Genomic DNA, 19602 nt, shown 5'->3' on the forward strand with positions numbered 1-19602 from the left:
TCTGGGGCTCCACTTGGAACCTTGCCTAGGCCCACAGGCCCTGTCCCACCCGTCCCTGGTGCTCCAGTCCGACCCCAGGATAGGTTGGAATCGGCTGAATCCCCACCCCCACATCCCGCCCAGACCTGGCCACCGGGTCCTTGGGATTCCCTTTCACAAAGTTTTCCTCTCCTGTCCCTGTTGGCTAGCTCTCCCTCCTGCTCCCCTTTTATCTTTGTTTCTCCCTCTCTTAAGGCATCCCCTTAGCGAACCCAGTCCTCTTTCACACCAGCTATTCAACTCTAAGCACTGACAGGGGACCTACCCATCCAAATGCCATGTTCTTTCTCAGCGCAGTGTCTCCCCCAGAGATCTCCTCTATCTCAGCTCAGCACTGGCTCTGCCCCTGACAGTGTACCCCATCATGCCCGCGGCCACCCCCCACCCACCCATCCCATTATCCCCTGCTCTGATGCTGCTTAGTACTGCCTGGTAACCTGATGATTGCTGTCTCCTCTCAGCCCAGGAGAGATCCTGCCTGCCATTGCATCTGCTCCCTCCCCCTTGCAGCTGCCTCACCCTCCCTCAAAGGCTGAGCTGACTCCTCCTGGGGACCCACAGCATGGCTGAGGGAAGCTACAGAGTGCAGCCAGGAAACTCCAGTGTGGAAGACATGGATGAGGGTGGCAGCCAAGTCAGGGAGGAAGAGATGGTTGGGGGAAACGACTATGAAGAATTTGGTGCTTTTGGTGGCTATGGCACCCTCACCAGCTTTGACATCCACCTCCTCAGAGCCTTTGATACATTAGGTTCAGGTTTTCGCATCTTATCGGTGAGGCCCCTTCCCGATCACCTGCTGGCCCTGGACCAGACCTAGTGGCCTCTGGAGGAGAGGTGGATGAAGGGGAGGGCTGTCTGAGTGCAGAAGGCTTGGCCAGCTGTCCTGCTCAGAGGAGGGGCTTTTGGAAGGTCTTGGGGTGGCCAGGGCTGGATGCTGGGGGGAAACTGGGCTGCCTAGCTTGCATGGGATGCCAGCGTGCAGTTTTCTGCCCTCCCCTCCCTGCCTTCTGGATTTGCAGAATGAGCCGTGGGAGCTGGAGAACCCTGTACTGGCTCAGACCCTGGTGGAGGCATTGCAGCTGGATCCAGACACCCTCGCCAATGAGACAGAGGTCCAGGCCCGAGCGGCCAACATAGCCCGCTCTGCTGCTTCCAACCGAGCCAACCGAGCTGCTGCAGCTGCCGCCCGCAGGGCATTCACTCAGGTGGTCACTAACCACTTGGTGACCCCGCATCAAGCCCCAGAAGTCGATGCCCTGCCCAGGACACATGCTGAGGCTCAGCAGGCCAGCCCTGAGACAACCCTTGCTTCTCCACAGACCTCCCTGCTATTAGTTACCAGTGAGGTGGCTCCTGCAACCTCCACCCAGTCCCCAGCAGCCTCCTTGCCTCAGGAGGCTGCTGCCGAGGGCCCTAGTACTGCTTGTGCCTCCTCTCAGGCTACAAATGCCAGGGAGATGGATGCCACCCTGTCCCAGACAGCCTTCCTGGACCAGAACAATGCCTTTGATTGCACTCAGCAAGCAGGTGTCAGTGGCATGGCCTTCCCTTGCCCCAAGAGACCAGCCTCAGTCCCAGAGGCCCCCACAGGGGGCTCCAGTACTGCTTCCAGTGTGCCTCAGGCCACACCTACCAGGGAGGGGGCAGCCTCTCAGCCCAAGACTACCAAGTCTAGGAAGGCTCTGGCCAAGACTCATTGGGTGGAGCCTCTGAATGTCACAGCAGCAGCTGCTGCCAAGGCCAAGATGGCCACAAGCATCCCTGAAGCTGAAGGGGCAGCTGCCACTGGTCAGCAGGGTACTGAGCCCTGGACCAGGATGGGAGGCAAGAGGACTAAGAAGGTGAGACATTCCCACCATCTGTGCAGCTCCAGCTCCACCCTTTTTGTCTTCCTCACCCCTTATTCCTCATCTCCTCCTGGCTCTCTACCCTTCCTCTCACCTTCCCTCACCTCACCCCATTCCCTTCCCTCTTCCCCTCTCAGCATGCCTGTGTTTCTTCAGCATACCGTTACTGAGCATATTTTGATTGTGAAGTCTCTGTCCTTGGGATGGTGGGAGAGGAGGTTGGCTCCCGGTCTGGCACTTGGTTGAGCTCATGCCAGCCACTGCTTGTACTGCTGTTATGCTGCCAAGTGCCTCCTTTGGGTAATTTGTGTGCTGAGTGTTACTGTATGGAGAGTCTAGAAGATCTGGGTCTCTCTCTCTGTTTCTCTGTCTCTGTCTCTGTCTCTGTCTCTGTCTCTGTCTCTCTCTCTGTCTCTGTCTGTCTGTCTGTCTGTCTGTCTGTCTGTCTCTCTCTCGGTCCAGTCTAAGCACCTGGATGATGAATACGAGAGCAGCGAGGAGGAGGAAAGAGAGCCTCCCGTGGCCCCAGCAACCTGGAGAGTGCTGCAGTCCCCACTGACAGTGCAGGCTCCATTGGCTCCTGGGCCCCCCATGGGCTCTCAGTCCCAGATCCCCTCAAGGCACATGCTATGCTTGCCCCCTCGCAATGTGACTCTTCTGCAAGAGAGGGTAAGAAGTCTGCTGTTCCTGTCTCCCTCCTCCTGTTCCCAGCAGTCACCCATGCCTCGACAACAACTCCCCCCAAACTCACCCCACCCTTGTGTTCCTCCTTGCCCAGGCAAATAAGTTGGTAAAATACTTGATGATTAAGGACTACAAGAAGATCCCCATTAAGCGCTCAGGTAGGCAGCCTGTGCCCTTCTGCCATTCTGGGCTCCGTGGGTATCATTTTGCTTAGGTGCCACCACCCTCTGTCCTCTGCCCTCTGGTGGTCTATGGAATGGGGTTCTGAAAGGCTATCTTTAGCACGACTGGCCCATGTGCTGCAGGTCTGGGCCCCCACTGAACCCAGGTGCCTTCCCCAAATCTTCCCTTCCTGTAGACATGCTAAAGGACGTCATCCGTGAATATGATGAGCATTTTCCTGAGATCATTGAACGAACCACCTTCACTCTGGAAAAGGTGGGTCAGGGGGTGGGAGGCTGTGTGCCACAAGAGCAGCAGGGCAGCCTGTGTGCCACCCCATTAACACCCCCCCCCCCGCCAAGTTCCTATTGTGCCTTCTCTGGAAGCCTCCCATAGCCCTCCACTTTTACTTTCCACTGAAGCAGCGGTGTGTCACAAGCTCCTTCCCTGCTGCCTTCATTTCCTGCTCTCGGAGTGTCCCTTTATCACCTGAAGTGGGGTCGGTTGTCTCTGCCACTGCCAGGGCTCCTGTGAGCAGCCCTAAAAGTCCTGTCTTCTCCCACCTTCGTGCATCGACATGAACTCCTAGCCGAGGAAACATTGTGACTGCACAATGCCTGGCACCTGGCTTCATCTCACTCTTGTCTTGCTATGTAGAAGTTCGGGATCCACCTGAAGGAAATCGACAAGGAGGAACACCTGTACATTCTAGTGTGCACACAGGACTCTTCTGCTCGTCTCCTGGGAAAGTAAGGAAGGAAAAGAGGGCAGTGGTCTCTTTGTAGGTGCCCCCATCCTCTCAGAGACAGGATCACAGCTCTTGAAAGCCCAGCAGAACTCTCCTCAACGAGTGGCATGCCGTGTCTGCTGGGTGAAAGGCAGCATCTTGGGCTCAACTGTTGTTGGGATTTCTTCTCTGTATCCCTCTCCCTCACCAGCTTGTGAGAAAACAGAAGCTTGACTCTTGCTTCCATATGCATGGGCTGGGCTTGGCAGAGTGGGCCCCCAGGAGGTGCCTGTTGAGCAGAGATACAGGGGCAAACAGGGTCAACAAGGTTTGCATCTGCCGCTGGACATCCAGTTGTGGGTTTTGGAGCTTTTGCTCCCGCTCACACCCTGGAAATGCAGCATGGGCATGCTCCTGTTACAAAGGCTCAGGCTACTGGGGGTGTGAATTAATTGTCTGCTATGGGGAAGCCGGCCCTGTGTGTGACTAGGGAGAATTCCACTGGTGCTGGGAAATCTGGGAGAAGCTAGTTAGTGACACCGCAGGTTGCAGGCTGTACTGTGGAAGAAATGGCCTCTGGACAGAATCCCTGTTTGTCTACCCTTAGGACCAAGGACACTCCCCGGCTGAGTCTCCTCCTGGTGATTCTGGGCATCATCTTCATGAATGGCAACCATGCCAGTGAAGGTGAGTACTGGCCCTGAAGTTAGGGGATTGGTCGTGATCTCATCTTTGTGTGCTAAACTCTTGTACCCCATCTCCCCTCACAGCTGTCCTCTGGGAGGCACTTCGCAAGATGGGACTTCGCCCTGGGTATGACCAGCTCCCTGCTCCTTCCCCTCAGTGCTGCCTACTGCTAGAGGAGGGCCCAACATACTGCAGTAGTCTGGGGTCTGGTGCAGAAAAGTGGGACACCTTGGCCTAGGTGGAGAGCAGAGGGCCTCACCACGATGGATGGTGTTAACTGTTGGTCAGGAGCTTTCAGTCCCCACTCACAGACCTCTGTGCCCTGTGGAAATGTCAGGGCGACAACCAGAGGTGAGGGGGGTCCACCAAGCCCCTCCTATAGGGCATCCCAGACTCCCAGTCCTCTGGCCTCAGCTGTGTGTCTGGTCCTCCAAGAGGGTGCTCTGTGGTCAGGGAAGCTCACGATCATTACCAAGGTTAGGGAGTGGTTCTGTCCATTACTAGTTGTAGATTTCTTTGTTTGCCATCAGGGTGAGGCACCCATTCCTTGGCGATCTGAGGAAGCTCATCACAGATGACTTTGTGAAGCAGAAGTAAGTATCAACTGAGATAACCTTGTCTTGTTTTTCCTGTGTTCCTCAGTACTGGTCTGAGAGCAGACAAGGCTATCCCCCAAGCCAAAACGATTGGTAAACTATAGAGATGCTTGCCTCTGCTATGGGCATGGTAAGGGGATGGGGGTCTGTCTATACGTGTGTATGAAGAGTAAAATTCTTGGCCAGTCATAGGGAGAGAGAGCACCAGTTGACTTGCAATACTGATCAGGGTGTGATATGTGCAGTGTGTCATTGAGCACTAACCCTGCACGCTTTAATAGGAAAGCCCCCTGTTTTTTTGTGCCTGCGGAGCCTGGAGCTCTGAGAGAAGTAGTCTCTGAGTATGGGCCCCATCTAGTAACCCAGGAGTACAGGTCTCCTGGTTTTCACACCAGAGCCCACCTCATACTTGGTCCTTGGAAACTGAGTAAGCAGGAGTGTGTATGTGTGTCATTTGCTTGTGTGTGCATTTGTGGGATCATGCAAGAATGCACAGAGAGGGTCATGAAGTCCTTTATCTTTGTAGTTCAAACTCTGTCAGCATCTATGCGATAGGGTGTGCTCAGAGCAGGGAGCCCAGAGAATGGCTCCTCTGTTTACAACACACCCAACAGGAATCTAGGGCCATTGTGATGAGGGGCACAACATTTGTGCCCTCTCTGTGAGCAAGTGCCCTACAGGTGTCCCCTCTGCAACTCCACTTGGATTCCAGGCGTAAGGGTGTGGAGGCCTCACTCTTGGAGTCCAAGGTGTTTTGAGCAAGTGAGGGGTTGTTGGGCAGGGCTGGCCCCCTTGTGATTTGAGCTGCAGTACTGGGGTGGAGGAGGGACACCCCCCCCACCCCTGAACCCATCAGGTCAACAACAGGTCTGCTCGGCTAGAAGCAAAGGCCATTTCCTTTCACCCTCAGGTACCTGGAATACAAGAAGATTCCTAACAGCAGCCCAGCTGAGTACGAGTTTACCTGGGGCTTGAGAGCCTGCCATGAGACCAGCAAGATGAGAGTCCTGAGATTCATTGCCCAGGTACTACAGAGTCTCTGTCAGGTCCCAGCCACCAGGGTGGCATGCTGTGGTGCTGAGCAGTTGAGGCCCGATCCCAGTCCTGTTTGTTGTTGCCATGGTGACTAGACATGCATAGGAGGGCATCATAGGCAGCAAGTGTTTCTTGAGTGTGAGATGTCTGCTGTTTCTCACATCAGAACCAGAACCGTGACCCCCGGGAATGGAAGGCTCATTTCTTGGAGGCTGTGGACGATGCTTTCAAGACGATGGACCTAGATATGGCTGAGGAACATGCCAGGGCCCAGATGAGGGCTCAGATGAACATCGGGAACGAAGCTCTGATTGGGCGGTGGAGCTGGGATGACATCCAGGCTGAGCTGCTGACCTGGGATGAGGATGGGGATTTTGGTGATGCTTGGGCCCGGATCCCCTTTGCTTTCTGGGCCAGGTACCATCAGTACATTCTGAATACCAGCCGTGCCAACAGGAGAGCCACATGGAGAGCCGGTGTCAGCAGCGGCACCAATGTCGGGGCCAGTACTAGCATTCTGGATGGCCCTAGCACCAGCTCCACCATCCGGACCAGAAATGCTGCCAGAGCTGGTGCCAGCTTCTTCTCCTGGGTCCAGTAAGATTTTCACAGGGAAATTCTACCCTGCACGAGGGCTGTGGAAGGGCTGGGACAAATGGGGGTGGGGGTGGGGCAACTAGAGAGGCCTCGACTGTGCAGCAGTGATGGTGGGGAAACATTTGTCTGTGTGTGTGTGTGTGTGTGTGTGTGTGTGTGTGTGTGTGTGTCTGTGTGTGTGTGTGTGTGTGTGTGTGTGTCTGTGTGTGTCTGTGTATCTGTGTTCCTTCTTGGTTGCTGTGGGTTTGAGCCACTTTCTCCCCTTTGCTGCTCGTGCTCCAGACAGCGTTGAGGAACTGCAGCCATCATCCTCACCCAGCCAGAATGCTTCCTCAGACTCCCTGTCACCTGGCACTCCAGGCACTTCACCCAGAAGCCTGGAGAGACCATGGGAGATGAAGCTTCCTTCACCTTTCCTGCTTTCCTCGTGTGCTATTTCTTGTGTGTTTGAGGTTTTGGTATCAGTGTTACATTAAAGTTTCAAAGTTAATTCAGATGCTCCTTCCTTTACCTGCATGTGTGTTGTGACAAGAGGCCTACACCAACAAGATGGCCTGCACCTGGGCTGGTATCAAGGAGACTTCTGCAGGCCAAGTATGATCCAGTGAACCCCACCTCAGCAGAAAATGCCCACAGGTGTATTATAGGATGCTGGGAGTTGGAGGGGAGACATTGAGTTCAGAGCCTCTGCCCCTCCACAAGGGTTGTCCAAGAGTGCCAGCTGGATGCAGAGAGAGAAAAGGGGAAGGGGTGGTGTCCCTGTCCTTCCCACTGAGGAGGACATAATGAAAACAAAGGTTTATGCAACCTAGCCTGCCTGTTGGCTGTCTGGGAAGGGAATAGAAGCACGCTAGGAGATTTGTTGCTGCTCCCCAGAAGTTTCCCACTGAGGTCTGAGGCCAGGCCTAGGTGGTGGGGTATGGGCTGAAAACCCTCCAGGTGCAAGGCAATGAGGGAAGAGACAGGGTGACCTAGAAGTGCAGTACAGGTCAGTGTCCACAGGGCCCCCATACAAGCAGGACAGGCAGTGAGCAGTGTCAGCATCTCTTCTTCCACCTGGCTTCTTAAAGCAGCTAATGCCCAGAAGAGAAGATCCCTCCATCTCAGCCACTTTCTAATCCTGATTCAGTGCAGCTACATAAATGGTGAGGCTCAGTGGAAAATGACCCCTTGGGCCTATCTGCTTAATAGTGACTAAGAATTTCAAGACACTGATGGGAGAGCATTAAACCAAAAATAGAACTCAGTTTGAGTGTGGGAATGCATAGGTCACACACCCAAGGCCTGACCTTGATTTTCTTATTATAGGCTTGGGTGATGGGTGTCCAGCTGTTTTCTGGTATCTGGAAGTCCATTGACACTCTGAGATTCCAACAAAACACAATGCCAGAGTTACACACACACACACACACACACACACACACACACACACACACACACACAGAGAGAGAGAGAGAGAGAGAGAGAGAGAGAGACTGAGAGAGGAGAAACAGGATCTTCTTCCTTCAGTGGTTGAGATTGTGTGAGATGTGATACCAAGCCAATGTGGTGAGTTACATATAAGGTGGCTAGGACCTGCTGGAGCACGGCTTAGAACAGTAGGGATGTGTCTTTTCTGTCATCAGGTGTGGAGGTGAGGGAAGTGAGCACCCAACATCAGCCTCAGATAAGAGTTTGAGCCCTGTGTGTGGAGGCACTTGAGATAAGGCAGCTCGTGAAGAAAGATGGAGGAACCAGCATGAGGGAAAAGCAACAGGGGGAAAACTAGACACATAGAGAGAGGTGGCCCTTTAGAAATGATACCCATTCCTCTTCCTGGGGCCTCTGGAGTGGTAGAGAAAACACCCTCTTCTTTTTCTAAAACCTGGGGAACATAAGCTCTGATGGATGCAACCTGGAGGAAGCAACACCCCCGGTGACCCTGGAGGGGTCTTCTTGTGTTAAGGGAGATAGTAACCCAACTGGATGCCAGAACAGAGGAGATTTGCCCCCAAAAGGCCATAAATGGGAGACCCCAATGAGCACTGCAATTACTGAGCACCACTTCTCACTCTCTTACACTTCCACCAAGTCTGTACACTCCTCCTCCACCTTCCTTGGTAAGGAGGTGGACCAAACCTCATATGGCATAAGGTGACCCTCACAGTAGGCTGGCTGCTGTGTGTAATGCCTTCCCTTCCTAGGGTGGGTTCCACCAGTGGCCCAAACCTTACACTGTGCAGGGGATGGGCTGAGAGCTGGCTGGGCAGGGAGAAAAGGAGCAGCCAGGCCTGGCTGAGAGCAGGATTCTGAGTACCTTGGGAAAGGCAAACTGACTGGATCCCATGGGAATGTGGCAGGTGAGATAGGTGAGAAGATAGGGAAACTATATTATTTTAAACACATATGAAAAGGGACAGGTTCAGAAGTTGGAACTAGGAAGCACCTAACAAAGTAGTTGAGCATCTCTCTACTTAAATGCTAAGTTGCCAGGACTGGCAGTCCTAAAAGGTACTAGCTATCAAATACTGTCCTCTCCTTTGAAGTGGTAAAATACCAACAACTCTCTGTAAATGGATAGATGGTGAAATGAGAAGCTTATCTGAGAAAGGAGACAACACTTCATCTGTGGTCCCTATGCTTTGGGTAGGCCCAGAGATATCTCCACAGGTTAGAATGCGAAAGCAACACCAATCTTGGGTATCCACATCCATTGCCTAAGGATTGGAGACTGCTAGATGTGACCACCTATATCCTACCAACTCTGAAAGAATGAAAGGCAGGAGGTAACAACTGCCATTTTTGAGTCTTTAACTCTCATTTCCTGGATGGAGAGCAGGAATCAGTTCTGTCCTTCTCTCTGCTTTAACTCTGTTCTACTGAAATAAAGCCTTGGAAGTAGAGCTCAAGTAGTTGAGAGATAGACTTGAGCTGAAGAGCTCAGGGACAGCACCAGGCCCAGAGTTCAAGCCCCATGACTGACCCAAAATATAGTAAAATAAATAATAAGTCCTTGCAGAAACTTTCACCTTGTGAGACTCCCCTTTTTGCCAGACACCTTGAGATGCTTTTCACGCATAGATCTCATGGACCTGTGGTTTTGTGTGGAAACTGGGAATCCAAGTGAACCAACCACTCACCCATTGACCAGTATCAGGAAGCTCAGGCAGGGCACCTGGAGACCATGCCTCCTCACTCACTCACCATCAAGAGGAGACCAAGAAAGAGATGCATGTCCTGCACTCTAGTCCAGGCACCCCAACACAAAGGCTAACATTTCTCATTGACACATGCTTGAGTTTTGCATGGCCCCTGTAGGTACCCTGTCTGAAAGTTGTTCTTAATATCCATGCTTAATTCCACTCTGAGCTGTGTTGCCATCTAGCAGCATCCTGAGAGGAGGGGCTGATCAGACTCATTGGGTGGATGATAAACCTGTAGCTCCCAGAAGGAGGTCACCAGTCTGAAGTCACACAGCCAGAAAGTGGCAGCACGAGGACTGAAACCTAGCAGACAAGACTTGCTCTGCCTCTTAAAATCTGTTATTGCCTTGGATGGGCTCTCAGGGTCCCGGGGGTGACACACCCTCCTGCTCCTCACTCTTTTGACACCAGTCCTCCTGCCCACCAGGTTGCACATTCCAAAATCCCATTGTACTCTCATCGGTGCTCTGGGGTCCTGTCCCCTCTCTTGAATGACGTGGTGAATGAAAGTAGAGAAGGGACATGACTTGCCTGAGTTCTCTTACCCACTCTGCCACTGCCCCATAAGTGATCTGGGCTCAGCCTCTTCCATTGGCCATTGTGCCTCTCCTTTCTAATATACAAGTTCAAATGGTCGGCTCAATTAGGATCGTGTTCTTTCCTGACAAATGAAAGACCAAGGCCCCTATATGTTTCACATACCTTTTCTTTGTCCTTTGTATACATTACAGATGTTCTCTCTGAGTACATAGCTTGACATTTCATTTTTTAATGACAAAGAGCAGAACTGGTAAATTTGAGGAAATACACTTGGGGGTATATTTTGTGCATGGTTATTACTTTCTGAGTTATAGGACTAAGTTTTTGGAGCTTAGCATGCTCACCAAGACATCATCATTCCCTTGCACAAGTCTAGTTTTAGAATTTTTAAATTTACATTTAGGATCTGAAGAAATGTAAGAGAAATTCAAATCATACCAACAATCTTTTCTGACTACAGCAGAATGAAATTAGAAACCAAATCCAGGAGGAGATTTGCAAAGTTAACAAAATTGTCGACATTACAAATATCCACTGGGTCACAGACCAAAAATTATCTTGAGGCAAATGAAAGCAAAAGCTAAGTGCAATGAATGCCACGTTATGGAAACAGGTGTTATATCATTGTAATTATTTTCAACATGCCATGTGAAACCATACCTTTTTTTTTCTCTTGTATTCCCTTCCTGTGGTTTCACCTCCGCTATCACTGTATCTGATGTTAGTACCCTGGATACTGTATATATGTATATTAGAACTAGGGAAGGGAAACGGAATGCCAAAATGGAGAGACAAAGGATAAAAAGACAAACCATTCCAAAAGCAATACTTACAAATGGTGCAAACCCAACTGTAGAACTCATAAAAATTAAAAAAAAGAAAGAAAGCAAAAGCACAATATACCACAGCTTGGGAGATGCCAAGAAAGGCACATTCAAGGGGAAGTTTAGAATGGCAAATGGTGAGTTGAAAAAGATCTCTGATCAACAACCTAATTTTACTTAAAGGTTCATGCCTCTCTACTTTTCAGTTGGACAGAAATCTGCACCCTTGCCTTCCTTCCTTCCTTCCTTCCTTCCTTCCTTCCTTCCTTCCTTCCTTCCTTCCTTCCTTCCTTCCTTCCTTCCTTCCTGACACTAGGACTTGATTTGATTGAAGCTCCTCACCTTGGCTTTTTCATTCAATTTGTGTGCTCTACCACTTGAGCCATACCTCCATTTATGCCTTTTTGCTCAATAAAAGGAGACGAGGGTCTTGAAGTGATGAAGATAATTAATCTGTTGCTATGCTAGCTTTCCACATGAAGTATTGCTAATACTGTCTGTATTTTTCAATGTAAAACTTTTCTGAAGCTGGTCCCTGCTGTAAAGTTATGTAGTTGTAGTTACCCAACTTGCTTTGAACTTGTTTTGCTCTGTATTGATCACACCTGTAACACCCCTCCTTCTCCCCCCCCCCCCCCGAGTTTCATCCTGTTTGGCTACCTGGTTGTTATATAACTTCCAGTGAAGATCAAGAGCCCTGACCTGTTGTGACTGACACTTCGTGGAAGTAACAGCCTCTATTGTTAAGCTGAAGGGAAAATTCCTGTCTTTGGGGGGGTGGGTACATAAGCAGCCTTCTGAGATGGCCCAGGGCTGCATCTTGAGATCCAGACCTGGTGTGCAGCCCTGGTGTGCCAGTACTTTCTCACCCAATAAAATCCTTTTTTTAATTTTTCTAATCTGAGTGTCTCACTGCCTGTGGATCTGTAGACCCTACAACACATTAAACCTCAGATCTCAGCCTCCTAAGTAGCTAGGATTACAGGTTTAAACCACCAGAGTCCTACTATTACCTGCTATTCTTATAGCTCTTGGAGAAACTTAGATGACCTTCCTTTTATCAGGCCTTGCATTGTTATTATTTTAATCAAATATGTTTTTTCCCTAGGCTCCAGGCTATAAAAGTACAAATGATACAGCTTGAAGGCTTATGCTAATAAACACTGAGGTTAAGGTGATGGCTGCACTTCAAATCAGGGTGACACTAGATGCCCTAACCACAGCAAAAGAGGGCACATGTGCCCTGATTTAGAATGACTTCTGTGATCATATGCTAGACAATTCAGCCTATATCCGAGCCCAGATCACAGTCGTGTCTACCTCTGCTATGAACTTGGGAGTTTTCTGTCTTCTCGGTCCCTTGGAATCATTTAGTAAAAGGAAATAATAATGCTTTATTTTTTCCCAATTTTAATCACCTATGTGAAAACATACTCTGTTGCTATATTTACTGATGTCTCTCACTGGTGCCCACCTGTTGCTCTCTGTTTCCACAGCATGACTCTTCCTCCTCCTTAATCATTGACTGCTACCGTTCATTATGATCTCCAAAGAATGTTCTCCTTCTACATGGCCCCCTTGGATCATGGAGGATTTGTGATTCTCAGCTGTCCCAGCTGTCACCATGTACAAAGGGCAAGGACAAGAGATTCTTGGCCTAGGCTTATGCCCCATACCAGCAGGAAATAGCCAAGACTGACAGAGTTCCCATTCTTTGTAACATTCCAGGGCATTGAGTGCTTGACAGTGGTAACAGCAATAGCAGTTAGCTGTGAACCATGAGGAAAGGAAATGAGGCAGAGGTTGTCAGAAAGCAGGACAAAACTGGGCTTTGGACTGGATAAAAATACAAGACTCTATCTGAAAAATAACTAAAGCAAGAAGGGCTGGAGCGTGTGTGTGTGTGTCTGTGTGTGTGTGTGTGTGTGTGTGTGTGTGTGTGTGTGTGTGTGTGTCCCCGCAAGTGCTAGCTCTGAGGCTTGAACTCTGGGCTTGAGCACTGTCCTTAAGATTTTCTTGCTCAAAGCTACTGCTCTATCATTTGAGCCACAGCTCCACTTTTGGCTATTTTGTAGGGTGGGGGGAAATGTTTGTTGTGTGTGTGTGTGTGTGTGTGTGTGTGTGTGTGTGTGTGTGTGTGTGTGTGTGTGTATGCTGGCTCTGAGGCTTGAACTCAGGATCTGGGCACAGGACAGCTCCACTTTTGGCTGGTGGGGGTGGTTAACTGAGATGAGAGACTAAAGGAATTCCCTCCTCCCCAGCAGGTGTTAAATTGTGAATCTCAGATCTTATTTTCCTGAATAGCTAAGAGATGGTGGTGGGCTGGGGATATGGCCTAGTGGCAAGAGTGCCTGCCTCATATACATGAGGCCCTGGGTTCGATTCCCCAGCAACGCATATACAGAAAATGGCCAGAGGTGGCGCTGTGGCTCAAGTGGCAGAGTGCTAGCCTTGAGCAAAAAGAAGCCAGGGACAGTGCTCAGGCCCTGAGTCCAAGCCCCAGGACTGGCCAAAAAAAAAAAAAAGAGATGGTGGTTTTTGACTCAAGTGGCAGAGCAAATGTAAAGCCTTGAGTTTAAACTCCAGTTACCTTCTCCCTTCCCTCTCCCTACTTCTAAATAATTTAAAGCAATGTGCTGCCTTCTTTTGGAGAAGAACCACATTAATTGCCAAACTCTTAAGTAGACTAACCAAGAGAAAGATAGAGAAGACTCATCTAACTCAATGCAGAATAAAATATGGCACTTCACCACTGATGGTACTGAAATAAAACATGAGTAGAGACTACCAGGAACGTCAGTACATTAGATATATCAACAAATTAGACAACCTAAAAGAAATGAGGAAATTCTGAGAAACATACAACCTACCAGGACTGACTCATGAAGTAATATAGAACCTGACTGAACTAACCTGTAATTGGTAGGAGATTGAAGCTGGAATCCCTAGTGAAAAATCAATCTGCATTTTGCCCCAATCCTCCTCATTGTCTCCCAAAACTGAAAACGAGGGAATGTTTTCAATTCATTTAAAGAAGACAGCATTACCCTGATAACAAGACACATAAGGAGGCCTCAAAGACAAGAAAATAGAAACATCCTGACAGAATGTTGATGGAAAAATTCTGAACCAAATACTTTCAAGGCCCAGAACTATGAACTCACACCTATAATCATAGAGCCTCAGCAGACTGAAACCTGGAGGATCATGATTTGAAGCCAGCCCAGATGGAAAGGTCCAAAAGACTCTCTCTTCAATCAATTAGCAATGAAGTAGGGCTGGAGGCATGGCTTAAGTGGTAGCATTCCAGCAAGGACCAGAATGTGAGTTCAACACCTTCATTTTAAGTCTCAATATCAGTACAAAAAAACCCCAGACAAAACATATAATAAACACATAAACACTAGCAAAGCAGAGTTCATGGAAATCCTGTGGCCAAGGGGGATTTATGTGTAGAATGAAAGGAATTTTTTGCACATTTATTGATTTTGTATCAATTGGTGTCATGCCTCATATCAACAAATGAAGCACAAATAATCATCTCAATTGACACACTAGAAGCATCTGAAAAGTTAAGCGCTGTTTGATGTTAAGAACACTCAACAACCTAGGACTACAAGTGAGCTACCTCAAAACAATAAAACTCTGTATGTGCAGAACTCACTAAGAACATCATAGTCAGTGGTGAATGTGTGAATCTTTTTCCTCTATAGCAGGAAGAAGGCAAAGATGTCTCCACTTGCTCTTTCCTCTGAACAGTATACTTGAAGATCTCTCCAGAGCAATCATGCAAGATGAGGAAATAAATATTAGTTCCCTTCTCTGTGTTATTAAGAAAGAAATATCCTTCTAAATAAACCATGGTCAGACAGGAAGTCATTAATGAAATTACAAAGTCATTTGAACTGAATAATAATACAAAGCTCACAGAATACTAAATAAGTGTCTATACTACATAGAAAGGAAAAACAGGAAGTGAATGACATATACATCCATGTTAAAATTGGGAAGAAGACAGCAAATTAACACTAAAGGAGGCATAGGACTGGAGACATAGCTCAAGTGGCAGAGTGCCTGCTTGGCAAGCATGTGGCCCCGAGTTCAAGCCCCAGTACTGTCAGAACTAATAAACTAAAGAAAAAAAATGGAAATACCAAATTAAAAAGACCCAACAGATTACTGTATATGATTGTGGTACACTAGATATTGTATATATACCTACCTGATCTAGGGAAGGGAAAGAAAAATGAGGGTGTAAGATATCACAAGCAATGTATTCACTGCTTTATTATGTAACTGTACCCCCTTTGCACAACACCTTGTTAATAAAATTTAATTAAAAAAAAAACCAACAGATAAACAAGAAAACACTGTAGGAAGCAGTGGAAGTCATGTGGATAAAGGTAGGAATCATTACAGATAAAATAACACACCAAAAATTGGTACTTTTCGTAAATGCTACACTCAAAGCTTACAATGTGGGCTGGGGATATGGCCTAGTGGCAAGAGTGCTTGCCTCCTATACATGAGGCCCTGGGTTCAGTTCCCCAGCAGCACATATACAGAAAACGGCCAGAAGTGGCGCTGTGGCTCAAGTGGCAGACTGCTAGCCTTGAACAAAAAGGAAGCCAGGGACAGTGCTCAGGCCCTGAGTCCAAGCCCCAGGACTGGCCAAAAAAACACAAACAAAAACAAACAAACAAACAAACAAAACACAAAGCTTACAATGTGAGCATAATTGTCATTCATTCAAAAACGAAAATGAAATCAGGTGCTGGTAGCTCATACCTGAAATCCTAACTGCTCCTCAAAGTTGAGATCTGATTATCATGGTTCAAAGTCAACCTGCACAGAAAAGGTTTTGAGATTCTTATTTCCAATTAACCAGCAAAACCCCAAAAGCAGAGGTGTAGTTCAAGTGGCAGAGTACCAATCTTGACTGGAGAAGTCAAGCACCACTGAGAGGTCCCAAGTCAAGACCCTGTACAAACAATATGAAAATGAATAAGTTACTGGTTGTCACATTAATAAATATATCTAAAGTTAGCCTGTTCTGTGAAAATTTGGTTGTTTCTATTAACAAAAGTAAAATCTCAAAATACCAAATGGTCAGAAGTCTAACTTAGCACCGATTCAAGCCATCATATCATAAAAACAGTTGGGTGCAATCCCTTCATAGTCCTGTGATTTAGAGGTCCTTCCCAGAAAGTCAGTGCCTATACCAATGTCTTGAAGTGATTCCTGTTTTCGTCTAGCAGTTTCAGAGTGTCTTGTCTTACTTTCTTTTGGTGTATTTAATTCATTGCGAGTTGATGTGCAGATACACTGGTTAGTACAGACTGGAGCGAGTATATGAAGGGGAGGGTGGGTAAAATGAGTACGGATGTGATCACTGCCCACTGTGTATGTATGTACATCAATATGTGCAATCAAAATATGTCAATTAAAAAGTTATAAATAAATTCCTTCCTTTTTTTTTTGCCAGTCCTGGGGCTTGAACTCAGGGCCTGAGCACTGTCCCTGGCTTCTTTTTGCTCAAGGCTAGCACTCTACCACTTGAGCCACAGCACCACTTTTGGCTTTTTCTGTTTATGTGGTACTAAGGAATCAAACCCAGGGCTTCATGCATGCTAGGCAAGCACTGTACCACTAAGCCACATTCCCAGCCCTAATAAACTTCTTAAATGGCAAAAACTCCAGTACATTGTGTGTATCCCAGAAATAAAGATAACGTGAAATAATCGATCCCTGGAGTGAATGACGAGATAAAGCTATGGGCAAGGAGGCATTTAAAAGTTCATATTCCAAATCATGAGCAACTACCCGCAAAGAAATTTAGGTAGAACACGCAAATTTTGGGAAAACATACCGTAAGGACCCAAACAAATCAAACACAACATCAGAATGATCCTTTAAATACTGAAGGAGTGGAGTCTGAAGAAAGCCACAGGCTATTGGAAAGGTGATGCACACCTGTAATCCCAGCCTTTTGGGGGCTGAGATAGAAAGATCACCGGTTTGAGACCAGTCTGGGCTACTCAGCAAGTGCCAGACAAACCTGATCTGCACAGTGAGACACTGTCTCCCTCTTTGTTTTGTAAGTCACAGGCACAAGAATGACAGCTTCAAGACTCTGGTACCTCAAAAAATATAATTTCACAATACATATAAATAAAAAACCATGTGCACATTAGAATACACAGACACGCCCGCCCCCACACACACACATTGAGTGCACGCATGGGTGTGGGGGCATGTCTGCGGCTCACACCTGTAAACCTAGCTACTCTGGAGGCTGATATTTGAGGATTATTGTTCAATGCCTGCCTGGGCAGGAAAGTCCTGAGGCTCTTATCTCCAATAAAATACTTAAAACAAAAAGACCACATGTAGAGCTGTGGCTCAAGTGGTAGAGTAAAAGAATCCCAGGCCCTGAGTTCAAACCTCCGGACCTGTATAAAATATTATTAAAAATGCTCCATATGGGGAAGTTGGAGATTGATTACATCAACAAGGTTGTCAAGGACCTGGGGACTCCAAGTGAGAAAATCTGGCCTGGCTACTCTGAGCTCCCGGGTGGTCAAGAAGATAACCTTTGGCAAACAGCCCTACAACCACCTCTGGAAATGCTTTGGGGGCCTGCTCTCAGACCAGGGCTTGGCTCTCAGGAACGAGTTCCTGACCTATTTCCCAAAGAGGAGATTAACTTGGGATTCCCTGCGCCCCTATTCCCACCACCCTTCAACAATCTTTCCACGTTCAGCATGTGGTCTGCCTAGACCAAGCAGCAGATGTGAAGCTCACCACCATCCCATGGCCCCTGAGGGTGGTCTAGGTGACAGCCAGCTGGGGGAGGAGTGTTGAAGGACCTGGGCTTGCACCTCACCACCACACACCAGGGAGCCTCAGATGTGGGCCTGGGATTCAGCCTCAAGCTGTGAAGTTCCAGCCACCCAGCCTCATCCAGATGGGACTCCTTCCATCCAGATCCACCTTCAACCAGGACACCTGACTCAGCAGGCTTCCTCTTAACAATTCCACATTTTTCTGTTTACACTTTGGTTTGTAAACTTGTGGACTTCAATGATTATTTCCTCATGGAAATTAAAAATAAAATAAAATGAAACTGTTTCCTGCCTGAATCATGGGGTGGGGGGGCGGGCGGGTTGTCTCCTTTCAGGGAACCTTTCACAAGGGAACACAGCAACCTGGCCCAGAGGGTTCTGCTTCTCTATATTTACTGATGACTCTTTCAAGGGAGGTCAGGAGACTAAGGATTATCCACCTTCCCACGTAAAACAAGATTATACTGTCAGATCTAATCAGCCCACACCCTTCCCCCTTCCCCCTTCCCAGTCCATATCTTTGATCAAACGTCTGTTGCCACCATGGGAAACACTAAGGGCCTCAAGTTACCCATTTTAAAGTGCAACAGGATTGTCATTCTACACTAGACTTTCAAATTTCTTCTAAAAAATATTCCACATGCTTTTACATTTGGATATGCATTTCCTACATAACTCATGGCTCAATGAAAACCTTACATGATAAAAAGAAATTACCAGGGCTGGGGATATGGCCTAGTGGCAAGAGTGCTCAACTCATATACATGAAGCCCTCGGTTCAATTCCCCAGCACTACATATACAAAAAATGGCCAGAAGTGGCGCTGTGGCTCAAGTGGCAGAGTGCTAGCCTTGAGCAAAAAGAAGCCAGGGACAGTGCTCAGGCCCTGACTCCAAGACCCAGGACTGGCCAAAAAAACAAAAACAAACTCTCCCCCCCCCCAACAAAAAAAAAGGAATTACCTAAAACTGAGCAAGAAAGTCAACCTGGGAGCCTTTGCCTGACGATATTGTGTCCTCTTCAGAAGATTAGATTACCGCCAAACCAATAACCCGCATCTGTGGGAACAGGCAAGAGGTAGGCAGTTAGACATTGAGCTCCTGAGAAAACTAGGAATTAAAGATCTCTTTCGAAATTCCCTGAAATCGCCATGTTTGGTTTGGCTACAGGAATATGCCTTCAACTGAGCATGAAAATCCATGTTTGCAGATCTGTTGCTTCATCCCTTACCAGGGTAATTCTTCTCTGAGGCTCCCAGAATTGGGAGAGAAGAGTTTGCCAAGCTACAGGGAGTAGAGAAGAAATTTTGATGCCTTGATAACATGTCTATATAATGAAACTGCATTTGCATTATGCATCGCACCTCAACATGATGCCATTTGCACTCATATCCACCTCTTACATCAACCAGTCAGAAATCAGTCATCAGCCTCCTTTTTACCTTTGAGTAGTTTATATCTACTGTCAGATTACAGAAGAGAACACCCAGCTGGACCTCATATGCACACCTGGGCTAATGGGAGTGTGGGGGATAGGAGCCATGTCTGAGAGCCCATCCCACTGAAAATGATGGAAAGAAGACAGTGGCCTGCAGTCACAAAAGAGGCAGTTACATGAAGGAAACAAGCAGATGCTGGAGGCAACACAATGTCCCTGATACTGTCAGAACTTAGAGGATCATGAATATTATGCCTTCTTTTATTCTCTCACATAACTTCCCATCTCCTAACTTCTATAGAGTGTTCTTACTTTGAATTGGATCAACTATGCTTGTGACTGATTTTCTGGTTGCTGCTCTACCTGGTGGAAAAATCATAGCCCCTACTACACCAACCCC

The 19602-nt window shown here is 47.9% G+C and overlaps 1 protein-coding gene, 1 non-coding gene and 1 pseudogene across 3 annotated transcripts; all 3 read left to right on the forward strand.

Annotated features, from left to right (window-relative positions):
* The window catches only part of LOC125343095, a 100200-nt pseudogene that overhangs the window by 53992 nt on the left and 26606 nt on the right, over positions 1 to 19602 (forward strand).
* On the forward strand, positions 269 to 6882 carry LOC125342937 (melanoma-associated antigen D4-like). Of its 2 annotated transcripts, XM_048335281.1 has the most exons (12): positions 269 to 811; positions 1059 to 1880; positions 2349 to 2555; positions 2665 to 2728; positions 2929 to 3008; positions 3390 to 3481; positions 4067 to 4146; positions 4230 to 4272; positions 4677 to 4739; positions 5653 to 5767; positions 5944 to 6374; positions 6657 to 6882. In XM_048335281.1, the coding sequence occupies exons 1-12, from the start codon at positions 602 to 604 to the stop codon at positions 6664 to 6666; spliced, it is 2217 nt and encodes a 738-aa protein (XP_048191238.1). In that variant the 5' UTR covers positions 269 to 601; the 3' UTR covers positions 6667 to 6882. The 2 variants fall into 2 exon arrangements, with proteins under 2 accessions (XP_048191238.1, XP_048191239.1); XM_048335282.1 differs by lacking the exon at positions 6657 to 6882 and having other exon boundaries at positions 5944 to 6378.
* On the forward strand, positions 5296 to 5424 carry LOC125344430. The gene has a single exon (XR_007209544.1). It is a non-coding gene; the product is annotated as a small nucleolar RNA SNORA11 (small nucleolar RNA).

Source organism: Perognathus longimembris, chromosome 28 (assembly GCF_023159225.1).
Source record: "Perognathus longimembris pacificus isolate PPM17 chromosome 28, ASM2315922v1, whole genome shotgun sequence".
NCBI lineage: Eukaryota > Metazoa > Chordata > Mammalia > Rodentia > Heteromyidae > Perognathus > Perognathus longimembris.